This window comes from Moschus berezovskii, chromosome 12, assembly GCF_049115385.1.
Source record: "Moschus berezovskii isolate FMDL1 chromosome 12, NW_MosBer_1.0, whole genome shotgun sequence".
Classification (NCBI taxonomy): domain Eukaryota; kingdom Metazoa; phylum Chordata; class Mammalia; order Artiodactyla; family Moschidae; genus Moschus; species Moschus berezovskii.
In genome coordinates this window covers 30,686,377-30,714,118 of record NC_142471.1, presented here as the reverse complement: position 1 = coordinate 30,714,118, position 27,742 = coordinate 30,686,377, and the positions used below count along the sequence as shown (strand labels likewise).

General features: G+C 39.4%; 1 protein-coding gene across 3 annotated transcripts in view; it reads right to left on the bottom strand.

The window, feature by feature from the left end:
* VCL (vinculin) overlaps window positions 1–27,080 on the bottom strand; it is a 112,910-nt gene extending 85,830 nt beyond the window's left edge. For all 3 annotated transcript variants that reach the window (XM_055425394.2, XM_055425393.2, XM_055425395.2), the window contains exon 1: window positions 26,802–27,080. In XM_055425394.2, coding sequence (XP_055281369.1) covers window positions 26,802–26,969 — 168 coding nt within the window. In that variant the 5' untranslated portion in view covers window positions 26,970–27,080. The remainder of the gene's footprint in view (window positions 1–26,801) is intronic.
* Window positions 27,081–27,742: the final 662 nt, after the last annotated feature.

Below are 27,742 nucleotides of genomic sequence, written 5' to 3'. Positions count from 1 at the left end.
AACATTTTCATCACCCCAAAAAGAAACTGATTAGCATCCACCCCCTTCATTTCTCCCCAACTCCTTCCCACCTCCATCCAGCCTTAGCCAACCACTAATCTACTTTCTGTCTCTATAGATTTGCCTAGTGTAGGTATTTGATATAAATGAAGTCATACAATATGTGGTCTTTAGTGAATGGTTTCTTTCATGTTGTAGCATGCATCAGTACTTCATTGTTTTTCATTGACAAATAGTTTTCTGTTGTACAGTTATATTACATTTTTATTATCACTCATCAGCTGATGGACATCTGTATTATTTCCACTGTAGCTATTATGAACAATGCTACTATGAACATTAGTGTAAATGTTTTTATGTGGACATATGTTTTCATTTCTCTTGAGTAGACACCTAGATGTAGAATTAATTGCTGGATCATTCCCACAAGCAATGTATGAGAGTTCAAATTTCACCACATCCTTGACAATACTTGTTATCATCTCCCTTTCTTATTACTATAGCCATTCTAGTACAGTGGTGTCCCACTACGGTTTAAATTTGCATGTTCCTAATGGCTAATTATGTTGAACACCGCTACGTGTGCTTATTGACTGTATACATATCTTCTTTGAAGAAATGTCTATTTAAACCCATTATTCAGGGGAATTCCCTGGCAGTCTTTTGGTTAGGACTTTGCATTTTCACCGCCAAGGACAGGGAACTAAGACCCCACAAGTCAAGTTGCACAACCAATAAATAAATAAAAATAATAAATCCTTGATTCATATTTTAATTGGTTGATATGTCCTTTGCAAACACTTCCTTCCAGTCTGTAAGTCTTCTTTTCACTTTCTTGATAGTGTCTTTTGCAACACAAAAGCTTTTAATTTTGATGAAGTTCAATTTATCTTCTTCTTTTGTTGCTTGTGCTTTTGATAAAAGTATCTTAGGTTTTGTCTAACCAAAGTCAAAAAGACTTATTCCTCTTTATTTTTTTACTTAAATTTAAACTCTTATATTTAGGTCCATGATTTGTTTGGTATTAATATTTGTGTATGATGTACAGAAAGTGTTATTTATTTTGTTTAAATAGGAGAAAATCAAGCATGTTGGCAGAGTGAAAGAAAAGAGGCAGGAAGCAAGACTCTGGTTATAAAGCAAGGTTCCTGAAAAGGTAGGGACAGAATCTGAAGAGCAGGTAGAGACCAGTCTTTATCAGAAAGCCACCTTTTTCTCAAGAGACAAGAAGAGTACTGGGGGAAATGAGTGGAAACAAGACAACTGAAACTATGCAGTCTATGGGCCGCATGTTCGGCTTAGGAATTTACAAGGCATGTCAGTATATTTAAGGATCTTAAATAACCTTCAGTCAGAGGAAATCTGCTTCATTTTGTTTAAACCACATTTTCCAAATTGATTTGATGAAGAAGTCTTTCTTTCTTAACACCTATTAGCCTATGGTGGAATTAGGATTTGTAGGATACTCAGGGAAACAGTGATCTAAGCTAGAAGTTGCAAACTAGTGGCCTTTCTGCAGAATTTGAGTTAAGGGTGATTTTTGTTTGGTCCTTAAAAAAAAAAGAAAACAACTTCACAAAGATTCAAATTTCTGACATTTCTTAAAATATCAAAAGCTTTGGCCATATGAGATCTGAATCTCAGTAAGAAAACAATGTGCAGGAGCCCCAAACGTCCCGTATAGGGAGTATACTTTCTGCATCACTCCCTAAAATGTTAACAGCCAGACCATTTCACTCATTTATGTCACTGTCTGGTCCCTGTGGGTATCAGAGTTTTTCACTCCTGTACTAGGCAACCTTCTCAGTGTCTACACAGAGTTAAAAGTTCCTAAAGCCACTCTTAGATATTCCTTATCCAACTCTTCTCTAAGTATTTTCTAAAAGTGCTCTTCTTATGAGAGCTATGAGAAAGACTGAGAAGTATTTATATCAGGAATGTCAAAATGGGAGTGCATGGGACAAGTGCAACCCACAGACCTATTTTGTTTGATCTGCTCAGTACTCTTTTTAAATAGAAAATTTCACGTAAAAAGAAATATAGATTTCTAGATTTTATTATCAGGAAAATCTGGAAACATTAGGCCCTGTTTCCATGTGGCAACAATAAGCTGAAGATAATAACAGTATTCTTCAATCAGGGCCTGTACTTTTCAGTTGATCACAGTCTCTACCACTCCCTGGTGCCCGATAACCCACCTGATTGACTCATTTTCTATTTGACTCTGCAGGTATTTGAGTTTGCAGCACCTGATATAACAAAAAGATTCCATTCTTAATTAGCACAGTACACAAGGCAAGCTCCTCAATATCAGGAGAGTCATGTAAAATTTTACGATGCCTCAGATATTTCACTAATAATGAAACACCTCAGTTGCTCCCCAATATATATCCACTTCAAAAAACAAAAGAAAATGACTGGAAGGAATTACAGCATAGAGAGTAGAACTTCAGATGATTTTTATTTTCTTCTCAATCCTTTTCCATACTTTTCAGACTTTTTTTAAAATGAGCATGCAATGCCTTCATAATCAGAAAAATATAGATTAAATTTTTAAAACATGTCAACAATATTGTTGGTATGAAACAATCCATAAAGTAATGAGACAACACCAGCACCTAAAAGGTTCAAATTTTGACCAATTGCCCAAAACTTCAATGTGCATCAATAAGAATTACAACCAAACAGGTTAAAGAGCAGGTGAACTACATCAGTGGCAAATTCTAATATCAAACAAGCTCACCTGATGCAACATACTTTCCTTAGAACTAGGGTTAAGCTGCCTTGGCAGCAGTTGCTTGTTTCAACATAATATGAGATTGAGTGTATCAATTAGGCTAGATAAATGTTAGCAGAGCAGCGTTGCTCACCAGATCTCTTATTTATGAAGATACTGTGGACAATCTTCCAATTTGCAAATACTGCATTCTCTCCCTCAACTCCAGATTCTTCTGTGACACAACCATCGACACCTGTGCACTGGGTGGCCACCAATTTCTTAATAACAAGAAAGCAGGTTATCAGCACAGATAACTTTCCACTACCCACTTTCTCCCACAATTAATTCAAAAAGATCTTGCATTCTTTTCACTATTTCTTTGACATATCTATAAACTAGTCCTCTATGGCTCTATTAAGGTGACTAGCTCCGCGTGGAAAAAAAAAAAAAGCTAAATATTTCTAAGAGAAATTAGGTCAACTCTACCACCTATCCTGTGTATCTCAAACAAGATTATAAGGAAACAATACATATGAATGTGCTTTGTACACTATGGAAGTGTTACCAAATGTAGGCTGTCTCTGTGCCATAAATGTTTAATCCTAGAGGCCCCATCAGCATCAAAACAGTCTTTAGGACTTCCCTGGTGGTCCAATGGTTAAGAATCTGCCTGCCAATGCAGGAGACATGGGTTCAATCCCTAATCTGGGGCAATCCCACATGCCGTGGGACAAAGAAACCCAGGCGCCACCACTACTGAGCCTGAGTACCCAGAGTCCCTGCTCCGCAAGACAGAGGCCACCACAATGAGAAGCCCTCACACTTCTATGAAGAGTAGCCCCTGCTCACCGCAACGAAGACCCAACACAGCCAAAAAAAATAAATAACTCTTCAGGAAAAAAAAAAAACCAAAAACAGTCTGTATTTTCCTCACTGCCCTCTAACTAAATCTGCTTTTCCCAAGCATTCCACGGAATACACTCTTATTTTTCCTGTTTTTCTACTTTAATAGCTAGAATTGCAAATGTGTTTTTTTCTTAACAGATTTAGTTCATTTGTAATACTGTCCCTACGGAAAAACACTGTCTCCAAACCAATTTGTAAACGAATTTTGAAATATCACCCATTTTTATGTTTGGAAAACTGGGACAAAGGGCCCATCCTAGACAGTAACATGGAGAGGTACGAGAAGAACTGGGGTTTTGGAATGAATCTTCAAAGTTTTAGCTGCTCAGTCATGTCCGACTCTTTGCAACCCTGTTAACTGTAGCCCACCAGGCTTCTCTGTCCATGGAATTCTCCAGGCAAGAATACTGGGGTGGGTAGCCATTCCCTTCTCCAGGGGATCTTCCAACCCAGGGATCAAACCCAGGTCTCCTGCACTGCAGGCAGATTCTTTACCACTGAGCCACCAGGGACTCTGTTAAAACTAGTTCTGTATCCTGGGGCAAGTAATAATCTGTTTGACCCTGAATCTCTTCATCAGTAAAAGGGAAAAAGTAAAATGTCTCCATGGCTGAAGGATGTAGTAATACACGTGTAAATCACCTAATATATATGTATCTGTCATGGCCTGGAAAGATAACAGATACTAAATAAATATTAGTCCCTTTTTTCTTTCCCTCTGCCATTGCAGTACTCATTTGTGACTTCCACTTTATCCTTTAAAAAATTATTTTTAAATTAAGAACATGCTACATGTCAGGAGCCCTTTACTACCTCATTAAATCCTTTTAAACAACCCTGTGAGGGAGTTACCACTGCTATCTCATTTCACAGATGAAGAACAGAGGCACGGAGAGATTAACTGACTTGCCTAAAATCACTCAGTTGCTCAGTTTAGTTCAGTTGCTCAGTCGTGTCCAACTCTTTTGAGACCCCATGAGCTGCAACACACCAGGCCCCTCTGTCCATCACTAACTCCCGGAGTTTACTCAAACTCATGGCCATTGAGTCGGTGATGCCATCCAACCATCTCATCCTCTGTCGTCCCCTTCTCCTCCTGCCTTCAATCATTCCCAGCATCAAGGTCTTCTCAAATGAATCAATTCTTCACATCAGGTGGCCAAAGTATTTGAGTTTCAGCTTCAGGATCAGTCCTTCCAATGAATATTCAGGACTGATCTCCTTTAGGATGGATGGACTGGTTAGATCTCCTTGCAGTCCAAGAAACTCTCAAGAGTCTTCTCCAACATCGCAGTTCAAAAGCATCAATTCCTCAGTGCTCAGTTTTCTTTATAGTCCAACTCTCACATCCATACATGACCACTGGAAAAACCATAGCTTTGACTAGATGGACCTTTGTTGGCAAAGTTATGTCTCTGCTTTTGAATACGCTGTCTAGGTTGGTCATAACTTTTCTTCCAAGGAGCAAGCGTCTTTTAATTTCATGGCTGCACTCGCCATCTGCAGTGATTTTGGAGCCCAAAAAAAATAGTCTGCCACTGTTTCCACTGTTTCCCCATTTATTTGCCATGAAGTGATGGGACTAGGTGCTATGATCTTAGTTTTCTGAATGTTGAGTTTTAAGCCAACTTTTTCACTCTCCGCTTTCACTTTCATCAAGAGGCTCTTTAGTACTTCTTTGCTTTCTGCCATAAATGTGGTGTCATCTGCATATCTGAGGTTATTGATATTTCTCTCAGAAATCTTGATTCCAGCTTGTGCTTCATCCAGTCCTGCGTTTCTCATGATGTACTCTGCATATAAGTTAAATAAGCAGTTGTGTCCTACTCTTTGAGACCCCATGGACTATATAGCCCACCAGGCTCCTCTGTCCATGGAATTCTCCAGGCAAGACTACTAGAGTGAGTAGCCATTCTCTTCTCCAGGGGATCTTCCCGACCCAGGGATCAAACCTGGGTCTCCTGCATTGCAGGCAGATTCTTTACCATCTGAGCCACCAGGGAAACTGCCTTAAAACTCAACATTCAAAAAATAAAGATCATGGTATCTGGTCCCATCACTTAATGGCAAATAGATGGGGAAACAGTGGAAGCAGTGACAGAATTTATTTTTGGGGGCTCATCACTGCAGATGGTGACTGCAGCCATGAAATTAAAAGATGCTTGCTCCTTGGAAGAAAAGCTACAACCAACCTGAATAGCATATTAAAAAGCAGAGACATCACTTTGCCAACAAAGGTCCATATAGTCAAAGTCACAGTTTTTCTAGTAGTCATGTATGGATGTCAGAGTTGGACCATATAGAAGGCTGAACACCAAAGAATCGATGCTTTTGAAGTGTGGAGCTGGAGAAGACTCTTAAGAATCCCGTGGACAGCAAGGAGATCAAACCAGTCAATCCTAAAGGAAATCAACCTTGAATATTCATTGGAAGGACTGATGTTGAAGTTGAAGCTCCAATACTTTGACCACCTGATGTGAAGAAGAGTCACTGGGAAAGACCCTGATGCTGGGAAAGAATGAGGGCAGGAGCAGAAGGGGATGACAGAGAATGAGATGGTTGGATGGCATCACTGACTCAATGGACATGAGTTTGAGCAAACTCTGGGAGATAGTGAAAGACAGGGAAGCATGGCACGCTGTAGTCCACAGAGTCACAAATACCATTAATCTGTGTTTTTTTAAAAATGTGGAAGACACATTCAATGATGTCTCAAGTTTTCTGCTGTAATTCTGCATGATTTTACAATTCTTTGGAACTTTCAGATGGCAAGAAGGACAAGAAAAACTTCAAGCTCACAACAGGCAAATATAAACCATCAAGATGAAGTTTAAACAACTAATGTTGTTTGATTTTCCTTCCCAGAAGTTGGAAGATTTACACAGCAAACAGGGGTCAAGTTCATTAGGGCTTCAGTTGCTTAAGCTTCTTAACTGTTACTTGCTTAGAGATGATCAACTGAGTCAACCTGGCTACAACTCGCTTTCAAAATTGAACCAGGCCTGTCAACAATATAGCCCTTTAAAAAAAAAAAAACAGTGCAGTCAAACTTGAAGTAGTAACCCAATGGCAAAAATAAGTATCATTACTACTGTTAGGAACCATCCCGCTTGGTAACTGGAAATTATTCAGAGTCACTTTACTGTATAGTAATTTAGTTTGGTTCTAGGCTGTAAAAGACACTCTGATCCATTCAATTAGGGCCATAAGTAAAACCATTCTATTTCTTACCTCAAGCTACAAACACACTTCTTACAAGCAACCAGAATTGAAAATTCAATGTTTTGTAATATTAATGTGTCAAACGGTTAAGGCTCCCAATATAATGTTTACAGAAAAGACTCCTGTGTTATAGTACCTATAAAACCCCCAAAGTTTTACCTTTATGCTTTTCTTAATGTTTTTATTTTTCTTCTCAACTACTATAAATATAACTTAATGAGATTATATATGGGCTGAGCACACTTAGTTTTAAACTTGTTGAAAAGTTAAATAAACTGGCAAAGATGTATAGATAGAAAAAAGTTATCAACCATCTATAGCAATACTAGTCATGTTTATGCCTTTTGCAGATTGCATTTCATCACTGTTCTTCATATAATGATAACAAATTAGGCAAAGCCTTGTTCTAATCAATCTAATCAAAAAGACTCTGACAAGAATATTAAAGTCAATTTCCTTTTGTTTCATTTGCTTCCTAATACAAACTATACTGCAGCCTAGATATCTATCTGTTCAGCAGTTGCCAAAGACAACCAAACCCATTAGTAAGTTCTGGCGCTATCCTCTTAGATAACTTATTCCCAGTTGGGCAAAAGGAAGAAATAGAATTATTACAATTACTATTACTGTTACAACTATAATGAGAGTCCACTATAGTAATTACATTATAATGAGAGTCCACTCATCCATCTAGTTTGTCTTTTTTTTGTACCGTTTTTTTTTAACAAAACTAAAAACAATGCTGGCAATGCACCTAAACATTAAATTACAATCTTTTTATCTTCAGTCCTTACTAAACATCAAGTATTCTCCTAATGGCTCATTCAGTTCAGTTCAGTCGCTCAGTCGTGTCCGACTCTCCGCGACCCCATGAATCACAGCACACCAGGCCTCCCTGTCCATCACCAACTCCCGGAGTTCACTCAAACTCATGTTACAGGGCAATAAATTTCTATATTTAGTTCATAAATGGAAGTCATCCCAAACTGACAGTTCGCATGGAAAGTATGACAGAAGAAAATCCCTGGAGATTGAAAGAGACCACGGAAGGTTTTTATTGTTGAATTTGTGTGCATTCCTACCTTAGCAGCAAGTTTCTATTAGCCTATGGCTGTGCTTAGTCGCTCAGTCGTGTCCAACTCTTTGAGATCCCATGGACTGTATGTAGTCTGCCAGGCTCCTCTGTCCCTGGGAATTCTCCAGGCAAGAATACTGAAGTGGGTTTCCAGGCTCTACTCCAGGGGATCTTCCCAACCCAGGAATCAAACCTAGGTCTCCCACATTGCAGGCAGATTCTTTACCATCTGAGCCACCAGGGAAACCCTAGTAATCAACAAATATACTAAAGGCTTAAATAATCATCACACAGTTAGATAATCCTCCTTAGGACAAACCCAAGTTCTCTTCCCAGGGTGTATATACTTCATCAATAGCCAGGTGAATATGGTGTAGATAAATTCCCTATGAACTCTTCCATATAGCTGATCCCATCAAAAATACTACTCAGTGCTGTTTCATTTTTGCTCTTTTTTAATAGAAGAGAAGTAAATTAGAGATCTTGAAAGTGCCTCTGGTTCTTGACATTTTTAGATTGGTTCATTATGTCCTAAGAATTTTGTGTGTAAGGCAATGTGCTGGTGACACTTCCTCAGGTGACATACAGATGCACTGCTACTAAGTTTATGGCCTGGAATAGCATCAGAACTAAATGACTCTGGTGAGTTCTATCGGGGAGCTATAACTTAGTATTACTAGGGGTAGGTGGACAGAGAGCTCAACCAGTTGCTGAGATAAGGGCAATCTTCAGTATTTGAGATGAGCTTTAGGTATGAATGGATAAAATCTCTGGAGGAAAGAAGGCATCCTGGAAGGAAATTCAGCATATGTGTAGTAGCAGAGGTGACACAAACTGGAGTTTGTTCATGAAACAGCCAGTAGTCTCTCACCAGGCTAGTACAGATTTCATGGAAGGGTACCATGGGGAAGCAGGACCAGCAATAATTCTGATATTGGCTTTTCCACTGCCAAAGGGACCTTGCTTTAGACATACTGTTGACTGCATCTGAGAATACATTTTCTCATTTTTAAAATGAAGAGTTGAAGCAGCACATCTCTGAGGTCTTATTTCCAACCTTATAAATCTATGACTCTACGTTGAGGGTTGGCAATTTTTTCCATGAAGGGCCAGAGAGTAAATATTTTAGGCTCTGTGGGTTATATGGCACAACACTTCTGTGCCAGCACTTCTCACCACTACTGTAGTGTGAAAGCAGTCATAGAAAACATGTAAATAAATGTGCAAGCCTGTGTTCCAATACAGTTTTATTTATGGATATTAAATTTTCAATTTTATATAAATTCATGTGTCACAAAATATTCTTCTTCTCACTTTTCAAATACTTCAAATTAAACACTATTCTTAACTCCTGGGCAGTATAAAATTTTGCTCACAGGCTGTAATTTGCTAGTTTTTCTACTCCATAGAGAAATACGAACAGAAAGAGGGTAAAGTGTAATAACCATCAAGAGCTAGAATAAGATAGACAATATTGTACTATGATTATATGTGATAAATAGTACTAAACAGCAACATATTGCAAAACATGAATATATAAAATATCTTTCTTTGATAAGAAACATTGTATACCTAAAATTTTAACACTGTTATATGTCAAATATATTTAATTTTTTAAAAGAGCTGGAAAAAGGAATTTAGATGAATTTAGAAAACAATGGGAGGAGGTGCCAGTTTCTGGACAAGAAAGTGTTGAGATCAGAGTTGTACCTAGAATCTTTACTTGCCAGTAACAGATGAGAGTGAGAAATTAGCAGACAATTTTCAAGAACTGGTAATATTAAAGCCCAATCGAGGCTGGTAGCTTTAAGAAAAGGCGGGGCAGGGGAGAACGATATGGAAGGATCAACAAAACACTACTTAAAAAAATGATGAGGAAAAGGTTTATTTCACAAGCATAATAAAAGAGGTCAATTTCCAGAGAAGGGGGAAAAAGGTGATTTTTGCATTCCCATTCCTCACTGCCTTCAGTCAGGTATATGACTGCAGTCGACTGAGGAATTTGCCTTTCTATGGAAGCTTTCAAACAAACAACCCAAGTTAGAATTTCCAGTTCCAAGATAAAAGTTCTCGGGTAAAATGTAGCTTTCATGTTTTGGTTTTAGAGATGCAATAGATACGGCAGTTATAGAGGTGATATTTATTTATTTATGGCTCCTTTCACTCCAGAGAATTTTCAGCGGCCTTCTCAAATTAGGAAATAGTATTCATCCAGTGGACATAGATATATCATTGCCCTCAGAATTTAAAAATCACCCTGCTGACTGTGACTCAGAATTTATATCTATCTTTGCTTGCTCTGACAGAGGAAAATATTGCCCTACTACAAATACAACCACTTCAACATTGTAGGGTCTATCAAGTGTGAGTAATCCGAGTCAATGGGAACACTACCTGTTTCTAGAACTCAAATTTGGAAGCTGGGTGGAGTTGGAAGAGGGGTGTAAACAGACATGCACATAGTACAACAGCTCCAATTCATGGTAGTATTTGATAGGAAACATGGCCACACCTCATGGAAACATAGCAAAATTAGAGATTAATTTCAACTAAGCAACCTAAACAGAGCTTCATGGAGAAAGTGACAGGAACACTGAACCCATTTTAAACAGGAGAGGAAGAACAATTCCAGGCAGTGAGAATAATGCAAACAATAATGATAAAAAGATGTGGGAAAATACTTGCTTTTTTACTTCAAAAGTTGTACATGTTCACTGCTAGAAGACAAACATGAATTATGGTAAGAAAAACAAAAAATTTTAACCTGAAATCCCACGACTCAATCCCACATTTTAGTATATGCTCTTCCACATATAAAATAATACAAAATGGGATCATTCTAAACATATCCAGCTGCTGTTTTTTGCACAACATCTTAGCATACAAATCTTTCCATGCCATCTTGGAATACACATTGGAGTAATTAAAAACCACTGGCATATCTGAGTTCAGGGGTAAGTATAGTCCTTCCCTTACAGACCTTTCTTTGAGCTTCCAATTTCAATTAGATCTTTTCTTTCTGTCTTCTCTAGACAGTTTTCCTGCTTCCACATGAGATCAAAAAAGTGTGGATACAACTTGCTGTTTCAATAAAATTGCTGACTTTTTTGAAATTTGATAAAGATTCTAGTTATTCTGTCATGCAGTTCAAAGTGATTTTATTTGCATAATTAAAACTGGCCCTGTCACTTACTAGCTCAAGGTTCTATGAGCCTTAGTTATCCCACCTGTAAAATGGGAATGATAAGCACATAGTATAAAATAATTGAGGATACATAAAATAGTTTTTAAAACATTTGTTTTACTGACATATTGTTGAGAATACTATGAATCCAAAAGTAAATTACGTAATAAAGATGCTATCTCTAGAATGTCCCCTCTTTATCTGCATTCCTCCCGCTGCTTGAAGGCAACCTTAACCATTTTGGATGGGTGGCTCTCCAACTCCTGTGTCTCCATTGCTGATGTATCTCCTCACAACTACCAGGGATGTCTTACTAAAGCTCAAAACTATCCATGTTAAACATCAGCTTAAAATCCCTCCATTGCCTAAACATTCAGGGCTTAGAATGATCATAAAATAGAGTTCATGAACATAACATGAAACATAATTCTCCTTCTAAATATTATCCTACAAATGTACCTGCACACATATAAAATGACATATCTATATCATTCACTGCCACACTGCCTGAATTAGTAAAAGATCATAAGTAACTTAAGATACTTCCACAAGGGTCTAGTTAAATAAACTGTGTTACAACCATCAGTGAATCATTATGTAACTATCAAAAGAAGAGAAAGATTGTATGGAGCAAGTTAAAAGGATATATTATTCAATACAGAAATATTCCTAATATCTTATAATAACTGTAAATGGACTATAACCGTTAAAAATTGTGAATTACTCTACCGTATCTGTAACACTATATCTATAACATATAATATTGTACATCAACTATACTTCAATTTTAAAAAAAGGGAAGACTGGACTTCCTTGGTGGTCCAGTGGTTAGAACTCTGTACTTCCACTGCAGGGGCCTCGGGTTTGATCCCTGATCAGGGAAATAAGATCGCTCATGCCATGTGGTATGGTCCAGAAAGAAAAAAATGTAACTAAAAGAAAAAGAGAAAGTTCTATATAAACTGATAAGAAATGTTCTCCTAAACAGGTTAAGGGGGGAAAAAATCAAGGAACAAAACAGGGTAATAGGTCACCATTTGTATAAAAGAGGAATACAACTGCCTAATATGCGTAACTATCTCTAGAAGCACACTCAAGACATTTGGTCTCCTGTGTCCATTAGTTTCCTCTGAGGAGGGAACCAAGGTTGATGGAGTTCAAGGGTGGGACGGAGACAATCTAATTTTTAAATTTTGAACCAAGGTAAAATTTTCACTTATTCAAAAATTGGAGGTTTGTTCAGTGATTAATATGGCATGTAAGTCCCTTCACAAACTAGCACAATCTACCTTAACAGTATCATCACTAAAGCTTCCCCACTCCCTATGGCACACTCACACTCTTCTATCTTTTCATTCTCTCTGCTCAGAAGGCATTATAGGTTTTCTCTGGCTGGCGCACTCTCTCATGCTTCAAACAAACACTGCTTCTCTGTAACACAGAATGAACTTCCCCTCTTGTCTTCTTTCCACCTTATCCTTTAAAAGGTCCTTCAGACTTTGATTACAAGTTTGCTCCCTTGTATTAGAAGTTGAGTTTGCAGTCCTCCATGAGTTCATCAGTTTATACCCTTCGGGGACAGAGTCCAGACCTCAGAAAGCATTAAAAGTGTGATGAAATAGCAGCATTACTCGCCTTAGTCAAACATTGGATGCAAAATGTGATAAAATGGAATATGATTCAGCCTTAAAAAGGAAGGAAACTTTGACACTTGCTACAACATGGATGAAATCTGAAGATACATTGCTAAGTGAAACATGCCACTCACAAAAGAACAAATACTGTTCTTACAGTATGATTATACTTACATAAGGTACCTAGAGAAGTCATATTAAGCAGGATGGAGAGCGGAATTGCACTTACCAAAGAAAGAAATGGGTTAGGGTTTAATGGGTACAAAGTTCCAATTGAGAAAAATAAAAGATTCTGGAGATTATGGTGACAGCTAAAGAAAAATGCGAATGCACTTACTGTCATGAAACGATATACTTAAAAATAGTTAATACAGTAAATTTTATGTATATTTTACTACAATAAAAAATTTTTAAAAGAGGGAAAAAAAAAAACCAAATCAGTGACTTCCACAGTAATGCCTTCCTGGAATTTCAACAGATTTTATAAGTGTCTTTCTATTCTCATAGTTCCTTACACTCCAAGATGTTTTTCATCAAACAAAATGAAAATAAAAACAATCTTTTTAAAAAAGTATGATGAAAGAACAAGAGACTACCAATACTGACAAGATTTTGAAAAAGATACAATTCTAAAAATGAAAAATACTGCCATTTAAATTAAAAACTCAATGGCTGAATTAAATGGCATATTAGACTCAATCTCAGTTGAATGAGAACAAACAAACTGGAAGAGCTGAAGAAATGGAAAATATAGCAGTTCAGATATACAGAGGATAGAGTGAGAAAATCTCTACACTTCCAAAGGGTGAGAACAAAATGAAGAAAGGTGAAAATTCAAAGAGATGATAGTTAAGAATTTTCTAGCATTGATAAAAGAAACTGACCCTCAAAATCAGGGAGCCCAAAAAATTCCCAAGAAAGATAAATAAGGACTTTAAAACTCACTAAGGAAACAAATTATCATCTAGAGCAAAATAACAATTAGACTGATGGCAGATCTGAACGCAGAAAACACTGGAATAATATTTTCAAGGTGCTGGAGAAAAATTACTACCGGCCTAGTTTTGTATATCCAATGAAATTGTCTTTCAAAAAAAAAATGGCAAAATAAAAGATATTTTCAGGTAAAAGAACTAGAGTGTATACTTCCCAAAGGCCCACCTAAAGATATCAGTAAAGGAGAGACTTCAAGAAGAAGGGAGATTTGTTCACTGTTTCTCTTATATCACAAAGAAACTGGTGAACACATAGGTAAATGAGGGGGAAAGCAACAGTATAAGAGAACAACAGTGTCTAATTTGTGGGGTGAAAAAAATCAAGAGAGAAACAAAATCTCAGACAACCATATATAAGGGGACAGTGGGATTACAAATATTTTGCCATTTTATTCAAGTAAACAGTAAAGGTGCCAATTAATTTAAGACTTTGAAGCTAAATATGCATGTTAAAAAATTTCCAGAAAACCACTGAAACACTAGAAATAATATAGTGTTTTCTAACTCACTATTTCTTTTTGCGGGGTAGGAGGGCGGGGGGGGGAGGGGAAGGGCTGTGCTAGGTCTTTGGTGTGGCACAGGTGCTCAGTAGTTGTGGCACAGGTGCTCAATAGTTGCAGCACAGGGGCTTAACTGCATGTAGGATCCTAGTTTTCCAACCAGGGATCAAACCCACACCCTCTGCATTGGAAGGTGGATTCTTACTCACCAGGGAAGTCCATCTATTACTCTTATATTGATGGACATTTGAAGAGATTCTATCCGTCCTTTCAAGCTAGAGATACTAACCTTTTCCAGTATCCAGCATAATATGTAGTCATTAAATATTTGTTAAATCAATTTGGCTGTTCCAGAACAAGATGAATTCTATCTCACAAATGCATTATACTTTTCAACTCCACCTGTAAGAGCCAATTCCATTTATTTTAGTGACTACCCCTTCAGTGCTTTTCTTCTTTAGAAAATAGGATAATGAATGCTTGGAATACAGCTCAAATCCTAAGTCTCAATTTTTGCTTTTAAATTGGGGTAGGTACCCTCACTATTGCTCCAAATAAAGGAGATATCAATCATAAATTTAGATGTCTGATTTAAATAATGAGAAACTGGCAATCAAAGGCTCAGGCACCTAAACTGTGAGATATATTTTCCCCACAGTTGATAAAACTGTATATTCCACAACATATGGAATTCTATGGAAAGCTTTCACTGGCACTTTGCCTTGTTGAGTAAAAGTTAGGAGTTATACTTAGACATAAAAAAAAAAAAAAAATCAACATTGCCTTTTCATTAGACTAACATTTAAAATATGACTCAGGGACGCCGGCTCCGGCCGCGGGGACGCGAGGGACGCCGGTTCCAGCGCAACCAACAACGCACGCACAGAAGCGTGGCGGAGAGGAGCTACCCCACGCCCGAGGCCAGGGCCAGCGGCCGAAGAGGAGCTACCCAACGTCCAATAGGCAGGCGGTGGCTGCGCTGGCGCAGGAGGGCAGAGAGGAGCTACTCCAGGTTCAAGGTCGGGAGGGGCGGCCCTGAGGAGATACCCCTCGTCCAAGGTAAGGTGCAGCGGCTGCGCTTTGCTGGAGCACCTGTGAAGAGATATCCCACGACCAAGGTAAGAGAAACCCAAATAAGACGGTAGGTATTGCGAGGGGGCATCAGAGGGCAGACACACTGAAATCATAATCACAGAAAACTAGTCGATCAGATCACATGGACCACAGGCGAATGTGGTCCACTGGAGAAGGGAATGGCAAACCACTTCAGTATACTTGCCTTGAGAACCCCATGAACAGTATCAAAAGGCAAAATAATAGGATACTGAATGAGGATTCAGGTCGGTAGGTGCCCAGTATGCTACTGGTGATCAGTGGAGAAATAACTCCAGAAGGAATAAAGGGATGGAGCCAAAGCAAAACCAATACCCAGTTGTGGATGTGACTGGTGATAGAAGCAAGGTCAGATGCTGTAAAGAGCAATATTGCATAGGAACCTGGAATGTTAGGTCCATGAATCAAGGCAAATTGGAAGTGGTCAAACAGACATGAGTTTGAGTGAACTCCGGGATTTGGTGATGGACAGGGAGGCCTGGCATGCTGTGATTCATGGGGTCGCAAAGAGTCGGACACGACTGAGCGACTGAAAAAAAAAAAAAATCATGTGAAAATATATGAATATATCTAACACTCACTTTGCTCTTACCTGTCAGGCATAGTTCTAAACATTTCTATGAATTCATTAATCTTCACGATACTACACTCTTAAGTCAGATACTAATATTAGCTTTGTTTTACAGAAGAGGACTATGAGAAACAGAAATTAAATACTTTCTCCAATGTTATATATGTTGCAGGTGTCAATCAATGGCAGGATTTAAACCTTAAGAGTTTACTCTTAACCATTATATTCTAGGCTGAATTACCTTGTGTGCATGCATGCATGTGCTAAGTCACTTCAGTCATGACAGACTCTTTGTGACCCTATGGACTGTAGCCCATCAGGCTCCTCTGTCCATGGGATTCTCTAGGCAAGAATACTGGCCTGGGTTGCCATACCCTTCTCCAGGGGAGTACCTTATATCTAAATCTAAACTCAGATTTTGGTATTTGCTAATTCATACTAGATGCACTTTGCCAAAGCTGTTCATTTGCAAAGCATCAAAACTAATAGAGAATCCCAAACCCATGCTATATTTTTATTTACATTTACATACCCTGCATGATTCTATGCTGAAAAGGATTATCCCCATCTGCACTCCAGGACTCTATGCCTAGAATTTATTCATTCAGGAAACATGAATTGGATGATTCTACTGCATGCAATACCCCATGCTAAGCAATGATTTACAGCTGCTTTCCTAATTGGCAGCTAAATTTTGCCAAGATTCACCCACACATGATATACATTTTTCCAAAGAGGCATAGAACAGTCTGGGGATAGGGAAGCAGCAAGTGGTCTTCCCTCTTGTTCATTCAACAATCATTCCTTAAGACTACTCTATGTGTCAAGCACTTCGATGGGTGCTGGAAATTCAGGGGCAAACACAGCAGAGCCAGTATTTGCCCATGGGACTCTAGGGGGGGAAAGATGTTAAAGAAGTAATCGTGACACCAATAATGACTTACAATTATAAAAAGCACATTAAAGAAAAAAATAATCATATGATATATAGAAGTCGAGGATTAACAGAAATGATCCAAGTAAAGAACAGCTTTACTTCGAAATCCAAGTAAAGAGTAGCTCAGGCAGAGGAACAGCCCATGTGTGATGGCCCACAAGCAGCACCCGGCTTTGAGGAAATGAATACCCACTGTGCCTAGAGAATCACAGGAAGAGGGAAGCTGAAGCCAATGCTCAGAGTTCTTTTCCTAACTGGGGGCATACCACCTCAGTGTTCTGCTGCTGGACCACTCACCTTTTCTCCATGGCTCCAAGGAATAAAAACTACTGTTACCAACACACAACCCTTTAAAGTAAATAATTTAAATTCCACAACAATTTGATGCGTGGAGACAATGTAGATAAGCTAAATCTTTTATTAGATCATAAATTTCTTTCAACTTGAAGCCACAGACCATATCTGAGAGTTGGACCATAAAGAAGGCTGAGTGCCAAAGAATGGATGCTTTTGAGTTGTGGCACTAGAGACAACTCTTGAGAGTCCCTTGGACAGCAAGGAGATCAAACCAGTCAATCCTAAAGGAAATCAACCCTGAATATTCAATGGAAGGACTGATGCTGAAGCTGAAGCTCCAATACTTTGGCCATCTGATGTGAAGAGCCAACTCATTAGAAAAGACCCTGATGCTGGGAAAGATTAAGGGCAGGAGGAGAAAGAGGGCAACCGAGGATGAGATGGTTGGATGGCATTACTGACTCAATGGACATGAATTTGAGCAAACTCTGGGAAATAGTGAAGGACGGGGAAGCCTGGCATACTGTGGTCCATGAGGTGACAATGAGTTGGACACGACTTAGTGACTGAATGACAACAAATCATTCAGAACACCAGGCAATGTGCATAGCTAGAGTCTGATAACTAATTTTGCTGTTGGGTGAGAGCCATAGAATAAGAAAATTGAGTGTTACTAGAAACTTACCAGCACACTCAGATATCCTTATCTATTTGAATTAAATGAATAAAAACATGTTGTCCACCTTTACAGATAAAAGATGATCCAGTTCTCCAGGGATGGGGTGGGGACAGAGAGAAGGCTGGAAATACAGGGAAGCTAGACAAGTTGCTAGTTGGTCCCTCAACTTTCAAATCTAAGAACAAATATACCATTTTTCTTTCTTCACAGAAAGCCTACGTATGGGAATAAGTTAAGCTTATTTCAAAAGAAGGAATGACTTTGGCTTGGACTGTGGCCAACTGCAATGAAATTCAGCCACTTTGCCCTTAAAAATCATTCAACTGGAAATCTTATCAGTGGGAAATTCTCTAAGGGCCAAGACTCTATTTTCTGCAACTTAACAATACTTGTAAAACACTTTTAGTTCTAAGATTCACTACCTCTCATCCTCTATACATACACACATCCCACATTCATACCAATCCAATAAGCTGACTTCTGGTAGAAGTAACAGAAGTTTTTGGAAACTAAAGTTCCAATTATGTAACCAACACAATATAATATTTATGAATCTGTTTATCTTTGTGATTACATAGGCATTTGTATATAGCAACATTTAAGGGCAGAAGAGAATACCAAGTCATCCAATGGAGGCAAGAGATAGTGAGCTATCTTGATCATCATGAATAAACCTAGGATGACTGGTGGCCATAGTGAATATCAAAGCACAACACATTTATCAAAGGAATACTATGAGCACGAAATGGGATAAGCGTGCATATGCACATGTATTCAGTCATGTCCGACTCTTTTCTACCCTATGGACTGTATAGACAGAGGACCCACTAGGCTTCTCTGTCCGTGGGATTTTCCAGGCAAGAATATTGGGATCGGTTGCCATTTTCTCCTCCAGGGGAACTTTCAGACCCAGAGATCAAACTCCAGTCTCTTGCATCTCCTGCATTGGCAGGCAGATCCTTTACCACTGCACCACCTGGGATACCACGACAAGGACAACACTGGGTATATCAAGAAGAGTATAACCAGTCTTTGCCCTCCAGAAACCAGCAGTCTTAGAGGGAGACAGCCTAGGGGAGTAGGGAGAGAGAGAGAAACAAGCACACAATCAAATCAATTACCCAAAGATTGATGACCCAGCATATAAGAACAGAAGATCTAGAAAGTTTTACAAAGGGACTGGAAAGAAAGCAAGGACTCCCTAACTACCTATATCTAATTATACAAGTCCTCTTTTATTCATTACTCTATCATACCTTATCCCTTTGTGTACATACAATGCACAAACTTATTCAATGTAAAGACCCCATATCTTTAAAGAGGATGTTGAAAAGTTCTTTCAGGACCCAGCCCATTATTTTGAACTTATTTCATTCCACACTCACTTAAAGAGCTGTGAGCTAAGCATTATGGCTCCCCAAACAGTACATGGCAGTGAAAATCCTGGGTAATTATAACAGATTAGGTTTCCTTGCTTTTGTTTGCAAATTTTTGAGCAGGAAAGTGAATTACATGGTTTGGGAGGAGGGGTGTTAGTGGTGGAAAAGGGATAAGAACTGCTGCATCTATATATAGTTAAGTTTGTATTTATATCTGTGGAAACAAATTGGTTTGGAGTAGAGGTAAAAGACTGAAAAGGGCTGAGAAACACCGTAAGAAGACTGTGACTATAGATTTTTGTAAATTTCAACAATAAAAGGTATAACACTTTTGTAACAGGAAAAACTGTTCTTTTTGAAAGACTATATGAAGGCTCAGCATGACAAAAAATAATTATTGCTAGTATACTATTCACTAGTATTATTTTAAATGAAAGATAAAACAGTTTAACTATGATAAAAATACAAATGAACAAAAATCTTCTACTTATATATTTATTTCAACTTCCTTCCCTAATTAACTTTTTTGTAAATTATTAAGGAGAAACAGGTAGCCTTCCTCTCATAACCATTCCCAACAGAAACTGAATGAATAAGAAAATTACAGAAAAAAATCAGAGGAGCAGTCACCTAGATAACTCGAAATTCATGTTATCTGAACTTAACTGTCTATGTGGCCCAATATACCCAAATGTATACTGTAAGGATTCTTCAGGTCCAGACAAGTAACAGAAAAACAGATGAAAGCCTCCAACGGGAGGTCCTTCCTCACATATATAAACTTTCATCTCTGGGTATTTCAGAGTCTTATTACAGATTTGAACTTTACCCCTTAAAGCTCACTCTGAAATATTTATACTACATAGCACTGAAGGTTGTTGGAGCTTAAAAAAGCCAAGGCTAAAGTTTGTTTTCTTCTTCTAGTCCTTTCTATATGGGAAGATTTAAAAGCAGACTGGCCTGAAAGCAACATGAACTGACAGAATGACCCTTTCTCAGCAAGAGTCCTGAGCATGGAGCATCAACCTAGAGAGAAAACTTGCTGGGATACCAACTGATCTCTGACATTTGCTCTTTCCATACTGCTACTTCTTTTGATACTGCTCTAATGCTGGTTTATTATGTAAAAATATAACCCACCGTCGTGACCATGACATAAGGTTCACTGAAAAAGTTGGGCCCCAGATCAGCCAAAACACAAAAAAGAAGCAGATCGACTTTCTGAAATCTTTGTCTTCTGCCATATGGTTCAAGGAAATAAAAATCTTTTAATGAGGCATTGATGACTCATGGTATGATACTGCACTGTAACTAGCAGAGCTCCAAACAGTATATCAACCCCTGGACTAAACTGTTAAATTTTAAAAAGACAAAAAGAGTTCAAAAAGAATGCAAAATCTCAAAGCCACTTTCAGACAGGAGGCAACATATTCGCACATTATGAATTTAGTAAGTGGCCTGCATAGTTGAAATGACTGAAACAGAGAACCACAACCCAAAATAACCTAACACTTTTGTTATCTCAAACAATGGGCAGTTAGCCATTCATTCCTCCCTCTCAGTATACATTCTACTTGTTTCAGATGAGGCCTATTATAAATTTGAAGAGACTGTTCAAGTTCAGTACACCAGATGTTTGAAAGCTGGGGATGAAAGATATTTGCCACACAAAAATTCCTATTATAATATTTTGTGCATAAAAAATGAATGCTATGTATTTAGTATTTTTAAAGTTATATTTCATACCTATTACCAACTTGATATCGGAAATAAAGAAGCAAACACACAAACATGGCCATTGAGAAACCTTCAACCCAGTGAAGACAAATACTGACCAAGTATGATGGCTGTCAGAAGAGAAAAACAATACACACTATGCTGGCTGTATACTGTGGATAATTAAGATGTTCCCATCCTACCCTCTTTCAAGGTGTGCCAGCAAAAGACCGGGAAGTTATCAGAAAGCTTTTAAAATAATGACCCTCTCAGTTGTGATACATATAAAACATAGGTATTATAGATATATGTGTGTGTGTGTGTGTGTGTAAATAACCAGTAATTAAGTATATAAAATTACCAGACTACTCTTTTAACAAATATACAAGAAATATTAAAATCCAAATTAGTCCCATATCCATAAAAGCAGTTGCCTTAAAGCTGTCCTTACTCCTGACAAGGGCAAAAGGAGTCAGCTTAGGATACTGTGGTTGACAGCACAGGACTTTAACTTTTATTTGTCCATGAAATATAAAATAACTTTTATTGTGCCCACTGTTATACCAGTGCTATTTATAAAACAGGTTTAGAAAAGCCCAACTTCCTATAGTGTCAGTACATATAAACAAATACTTAAACTGGGGCTCCATTAAAATTATAAACATAGTTGTAGAAACACAGTCTCTAAAACTCTTCTATTCTCTCAGTCATGAGCAGATTTAAGTCCAATTTGTATATCTCTTTTGATCTGTTCCAAATGAAACTTCATAATTCCCCAAAGAACCCACAAGCCTATTTTAAATGCTATTTAAATAAAGAAATCCTACAAACCTACTTTAAATACTATTTAGTTCTAATAGACTTCAAGCTAAGCAGCTAAATATACTAGAAAAACTCTTTATCTTTTACAGACATAAATACTTTTGTACTATCTGTATCTATTTTTTTTTAAACTGCAGAATTGAATGTCACTGTGAAACAGAACACTACCTTCACATCATTTTTTTAATATAGGCGCTTCACGCAGGTCATGCCAAAGCCAGGCTTCAAACAGATAATCTTGCCAGATCCAGGACAAGTGGACACAGCATGGTAAAATGAAAAAAGCAGAGGGTCCAGTGTAAGAGAAACAGAGTTCAAGTCCAAGCTCCACTACTAAGCAGCTGTGCCACTGTAGGCAGGTTACTGAACTGATTTACAGTATCCTCATCTGTAAAATTGGGACCATAACAATATCTACCTTAAAGGATTGCTATGAGATTATATATGTTTATATGAAAGCATTTTATAAGCTATAAAGAATTATACATTCTTATTATTTACCTTAATTTTTTCTTAATATAGGAATGAATATTTTCATTTTAAAAATTAGAAAATACAGAATATTAAGAAGAGAAAAAAAATCACCCATAGGCCTGTCACCCAAACATTGCTATTTATTTTAAATGAAGTAAGTCCAACATCAACTAAAAGAAATTAAAGTAGGAATAATTTCAGATGTTAATACAGATAATGTATTAACAACAAAATAAACTGCTCACTTCTTTTTAAGAACAGAACAGTCTTTCCCATCTATCAGTTTAAAGACAATGCTGCTATTTGTCCCAGAGCTGGTCCCAACGGGGTATGATATATGGGTGAGGCTCATAAAAGTCAAAGCCACAAAACTCCCAAAATAAATATTTCATGAGCCCCAGGAGTAATTACAACACATGCCCTTAGATGCAATGGAGAAGGCAAAGTGTATGAACCCCCATTAACAAAACTGGCATGACTTTACGGTCACAAAGACTCAGATTTCTATGGGCCACTTCAATGGGAAAAAAGAAAAATTTATATACCATGCCACAACACAGACAGCCTAAGTCTTCTGAATTTTTCACAATGCTTTTAGAACTTGTACCCCTCCTCTATTTTTCCTTTCCCACCCTTCTTTCTCCTAGGTCCCATCCTTGTTTTATTACTGCATTAGAATCACTCTCTGTGTTTAAAATGGCCTTATTTTATACAATGGAATATTATTCAGCAACAAAAAGGAATGAATTTCTGACACATACTACACCACAGATGAAAACATTATGCTAAGTGAAAAGTCAGACACAAGAAGCCACATATTTTATGATTCCATTTACATGAAATGTCCAAAATGCGCAAATCCACAAAGACCAAAGCAAATTGATGGTTGCTGGGGTATTAGGGGATGGGAGAAAATCAGTGAATTTAATTGGTATGAACTTTCTTTCTGAGGGAACAAAAATGTCCTAAAATTAGACTCTGGACATGTTTTATAATTCTATAAATATACTGAGAAACACCGAATTGTACACTTTAAATGAGTGAATTGTATGGTATATAAATTATATATCAACAAAGCTGTTTTTTAAAAAATGATCTTATTCACTAGAAAAAAGGACACGTAAATAATCTCATCCTACCCTCTCTCTAAGGGTGGAGTAAAAGTGATGACTCAATTGTGATGATACATATATACACTGACCAGACTACTTTTATTTAACAAATATACATGAAAAATCGCAAATCCAAATGAGTTTTGCTTAATGATTCCCTAAGTCAAAACTTGGTCCTCAGATTCTCAGTAATTCTATGCCTCAGTTTAGGCAGTTCTTTCTACTGTAATACCTTTCTTACCACATCTTTACACGTTCAAATACCACCTTCTTTAAGGCCAGTTCAGAGGTTACCTTCTCCATGAAGTCTTCCCCATGCTCTCAAGAAAAGTGACCTCATCTTCCTCTGAACTTCCATACTTCACTTTCTCTGGGCAACTTATGACTTTCAATCCAATATTATACTTACTCTGGCCAGCATAATACTTAGTGCTTTGATGTTAAAAGGGGGTTCTCAATAAATACCGATCTCATAAGTGGATGACTACTGCTTAACAATACAGAATTTCATCATCACTGGGTATATTTTCATTTTGGAAATATTCAAAAGTCACTTTAGACTCAAAAATGGTAGTAAAGTTAAGCAATACCCACTTCAGACAAAATTTTCTTGACCAAAATAAAACAAATTTATTTGTGTATATATAATCTGTAAAAAAAAAAAATCTCAAAGAGAAACATTGGAATAGGGATATAGCCTCCCAAGGTAACTGAAAGAAATCTGAATTGCATACATTTCGGAATACTTGTTCAAAAATTAGATTCATTAGAGGAACATCACATTTCTTCCCTGAGAGTTCTCTTATCAGGCTCTACTAATTCTTATTCTACTGTATTTCTAATATAGTCCTATTTCCTGCTCCATTTGCCTGCCAAACCCAAAGTCCTCTCATTTTCTTCATGACCAACCAATTTTTAGTCTCCTAATTTATCTGCCTTCCTTCTTTCCTTCAGCAATATCAAGCCATCCCATGTGCCAATGTTAAGGGTAAGAACTGGGGAGCACATACATATCATATGAGACACAATCTAGTTAGGAACTTGACACAGGTACACAATTCATCACAATATTCAGTAGCATATACACAAGGGCCACAACAGACACCAGAATTCCAAGCAATGGGTAAATCCTCTGGGCTCCCCAGAACACAATCTATACAGTTTCCCTCACACACACTGATCCTCACCCTTCCATTCTTTTTCATTTTATTGGTCCTCTGTTAAACTGCCCATACAGCATGCACCAACTTCAGCTCCAGTTTCTCTCCAGCTTACCTCCCTGAGAGAGTCAAGACAGTCTACTTGCTGTAACCTGGAGGTGACTTAATCACAAGTACTTTTGTTAACCACTGACTATTTATCAATACAATCCTCCTCACTTTCTCTCTGCTAACTCCTATCCAATTTCTTCTTTTGTAATGTACTGGAAAGTATGTAATAATAAGTAATTTTGTTTTTAGCTTATCACTGCCCTTGTTTCTTCTGTGTTTGTCTCACAGAATCTATTACAATGTTTACTAAGGGACTGTAATACAGCCACCTATGGAGCTTCTTAAAAACACAAAGATCTTGACCCAACCTCCTCAGTAAGCCTGGGATGGGAGCTGGACATCTTTATTTCTAAAAAGCCCCACTGGTGATTCTAATGCACATTTCAACCTGAAAACCTGATTTATTAAAATGTTCCCTGTACAACAGACATTCAGTTCTTATTAATTCATGCACTGAAGCTCATAAATAACTTTTCTCTAAATAGCCTAGCCAGATATCAGCCCCTAGACTACACCAGCTCTGTTCCAAGTGCAACATGTGGTTTTAAGATTTCATTTCCTGAAGTACTCCTTGGAGGGACACTATTACCTTGTCTCTTTACATTGTTTCCTATTTGTTGAAAAATGGAGGCCTGGAAAGCAGCCATGTTAGACAACACTACATAAGAATGTAGTCCAGAGCCTTAGATTAAAATTAGTTATAAAAAGAACAAGAACAATGTAGAACCAGACATTTTGAATGAACACAGTATTCTTCCTGAATACAGTCTAACTAAATCTACAGGGAAAACAGATGGGGAATTTGGTCAGTAGTGTCTTCCAAGTTACCAGTCTCCTGAACTGTCTCCTGAACTGGGCCCCTGAAGACTGAGGAAAACTTTGAGCAGCTGAAGTGCATTAAAGTGCTCTAATCAGATAAGGAGCCCAAGCCGCACCCAGACCCACAGAGGCCTCCCAGCTCCTAACTACCCTGACACACTCTATTTACACAGCTCGGTGGGGAAGCCTTAAGAACTTTTTCCAAAGTTGCTTCTCACAGGCAGCAGCCATCTGAGTCACCCACCCAGGGTGGGAAAGAAAAGTGTGATATTAGCCAGCGGGGTGTTAGGAGACTGGGCACAGCACCTCTTTTCCCATTTCAGAAGCGGGCTCCGCCTCCTCCAGAAATCACCTCAGTTACAAGTCACCGCTGTGGGTGACAGGGGACTGTGGAGCCACTTAGCCATCTAGGAAAGTTGTGGCTTCGGGAGGAGACGCCCCGTTCTTTTCTCCGGCAGGGGCCGCAGATCCCAGATTCCACAGGCCTCTCCCGGCAGCTCCATCTTGCTTCCTGTCAGGAGGAGGGGCCGAGGAGGAGGGCCCCCGAGTCTGGAAAGGCCCCAGGGGGAGGAAGCCGTGTGACAGCAGGTAAAGCCAGGTGGAAATCTCCACAGGAGTTGGGGGTGGGGGCGAGAATGAAAAGCAACAGGGTTAAGCCAAAGGGGGAAAGGGATTCGTGGTCACGAATTACTGCATAAAGAAGTCACCCGGCGTTTGTGAGTGCCAGGGGTGTGAGCAGAAGTAGACTCCTCAGGAAGGGAGGAGACAGACATGAAGGGTCAGTAAAACAAGTGGACAAAAGGGCCGGACCCGCGGAGCTCTGGGGAGGGGTGGTGGGTGAGGCAGGTTTCAAGGTGAGGGGCAGAAGTATCAGAAGGGAGAACAACGTGGCTCCTATTTAAGAATCCCTGGAAGGAGAGGCAGGGAGTCAGTAGAGGAGCCCGCCAGTCCAGAGGCCAGGCTGGGGAGGCCTAAAAAGGAGCGGAGAGCAAGGCTGTCAACGGGAGGGTCGACAGCCAGCTGAAGGAAAGGGGCTATCAGACATCCTAACACCTACCATTTACTGAGCGCTTACTACAGATCTTAAGCTGCGCTAGGCACTTTATAAATACCACCTCACTGAATGTTCACAAGAAACCCGCGAGGCAGGCATTATTAGGATTGTCCCCATTTTATAGATGAGGAGACTGAAGCTCAGAGAGGCCCGAGGGCTCGCTCAAGGTCAGAGAGCGGGGGAGTCAATATTCAAACCTGAGGCGATCTGGCTCCCGAGTCCACGCACAAACTCACAGGCAGTGGCCGGGAACCGTGAGGCGAGCCAGGACCCCAGGAACGTCTCCCGCCCCCGTTCCCCATCCCAGGCCCAGCGCGCTCACCCGAACTAGGTTGCTGACCGCCGCCTGCACGGCGGCCACAGGCGCGGTGAGGTCAGGGATGGCTTTGCCGTCCACCTCGCCCTCCTCGTGCATAATCACCAGGTGCGAGATCTGCTGCGCCACCGGCTCCAGAATGCTCTCAATCGTCCGTGTATGAAACACCGGCATCGCGGCGGCGAGCGGGGCGGCGAACCGCAGACTACAGAGAACTGAGAACCAGGGGCCGGGAACCCGCACGGAGACGGACTCGGAGCAGCGACTACGGAGTCGGGGCTTCCCTCAGCGTAACCAGCCTCACGGGCGCCCCGCCCACTCGCGTCGCCGAGCCCAATGGAAGCGCCGCTCAGACCCAAGCCTCCACTCCTATTGGTCCCTCTTTGATATGCTCCGCCCCCGCAACCGCGCCGCCAAGACCCGACCCGCCCCCATTCCCAAGGGAGGGGCCTGGGATTGGGGTTGCGCCGCAGGGATTGCGACCGGATTCCCGAGCCCTAACGCCGGGCGCTCCTTATAAGGGCATGGTGGGAGCGGAGCGTGCGGCTGGAGCCGGGGGCCCCGCCCCCGAGGCCGCCTCCCGCGTCGGCTCTGCAGAGCTCCGCCCCTCTGCAGAATCACCTCAGTGGGGCGGGGTCTCCTCACCTCTGGCGGCGCTGGAGTCTGAGTAGACCCGAGAGCAATTAGTCTGTTCCCTGCTCCCCAAGTTTTCCCTGCACACGACGCCCTAAAAATACACTTTCTACTTCCTCTCAGTAATGCTTTCAAACAGCAGAGGTGCCCAGAGGAACATGTGTCCCATTCATTCACACACAGCGCAGGCACACACACACACACACTTCACCCACTCCCATCCTCAGAGACAGTCACTGTTAACAGTTTGGTGTGCAGGATTTAGACCTTTGCTTTAGACCTGTCTACTCACTATCTTGTACATATATATTTTC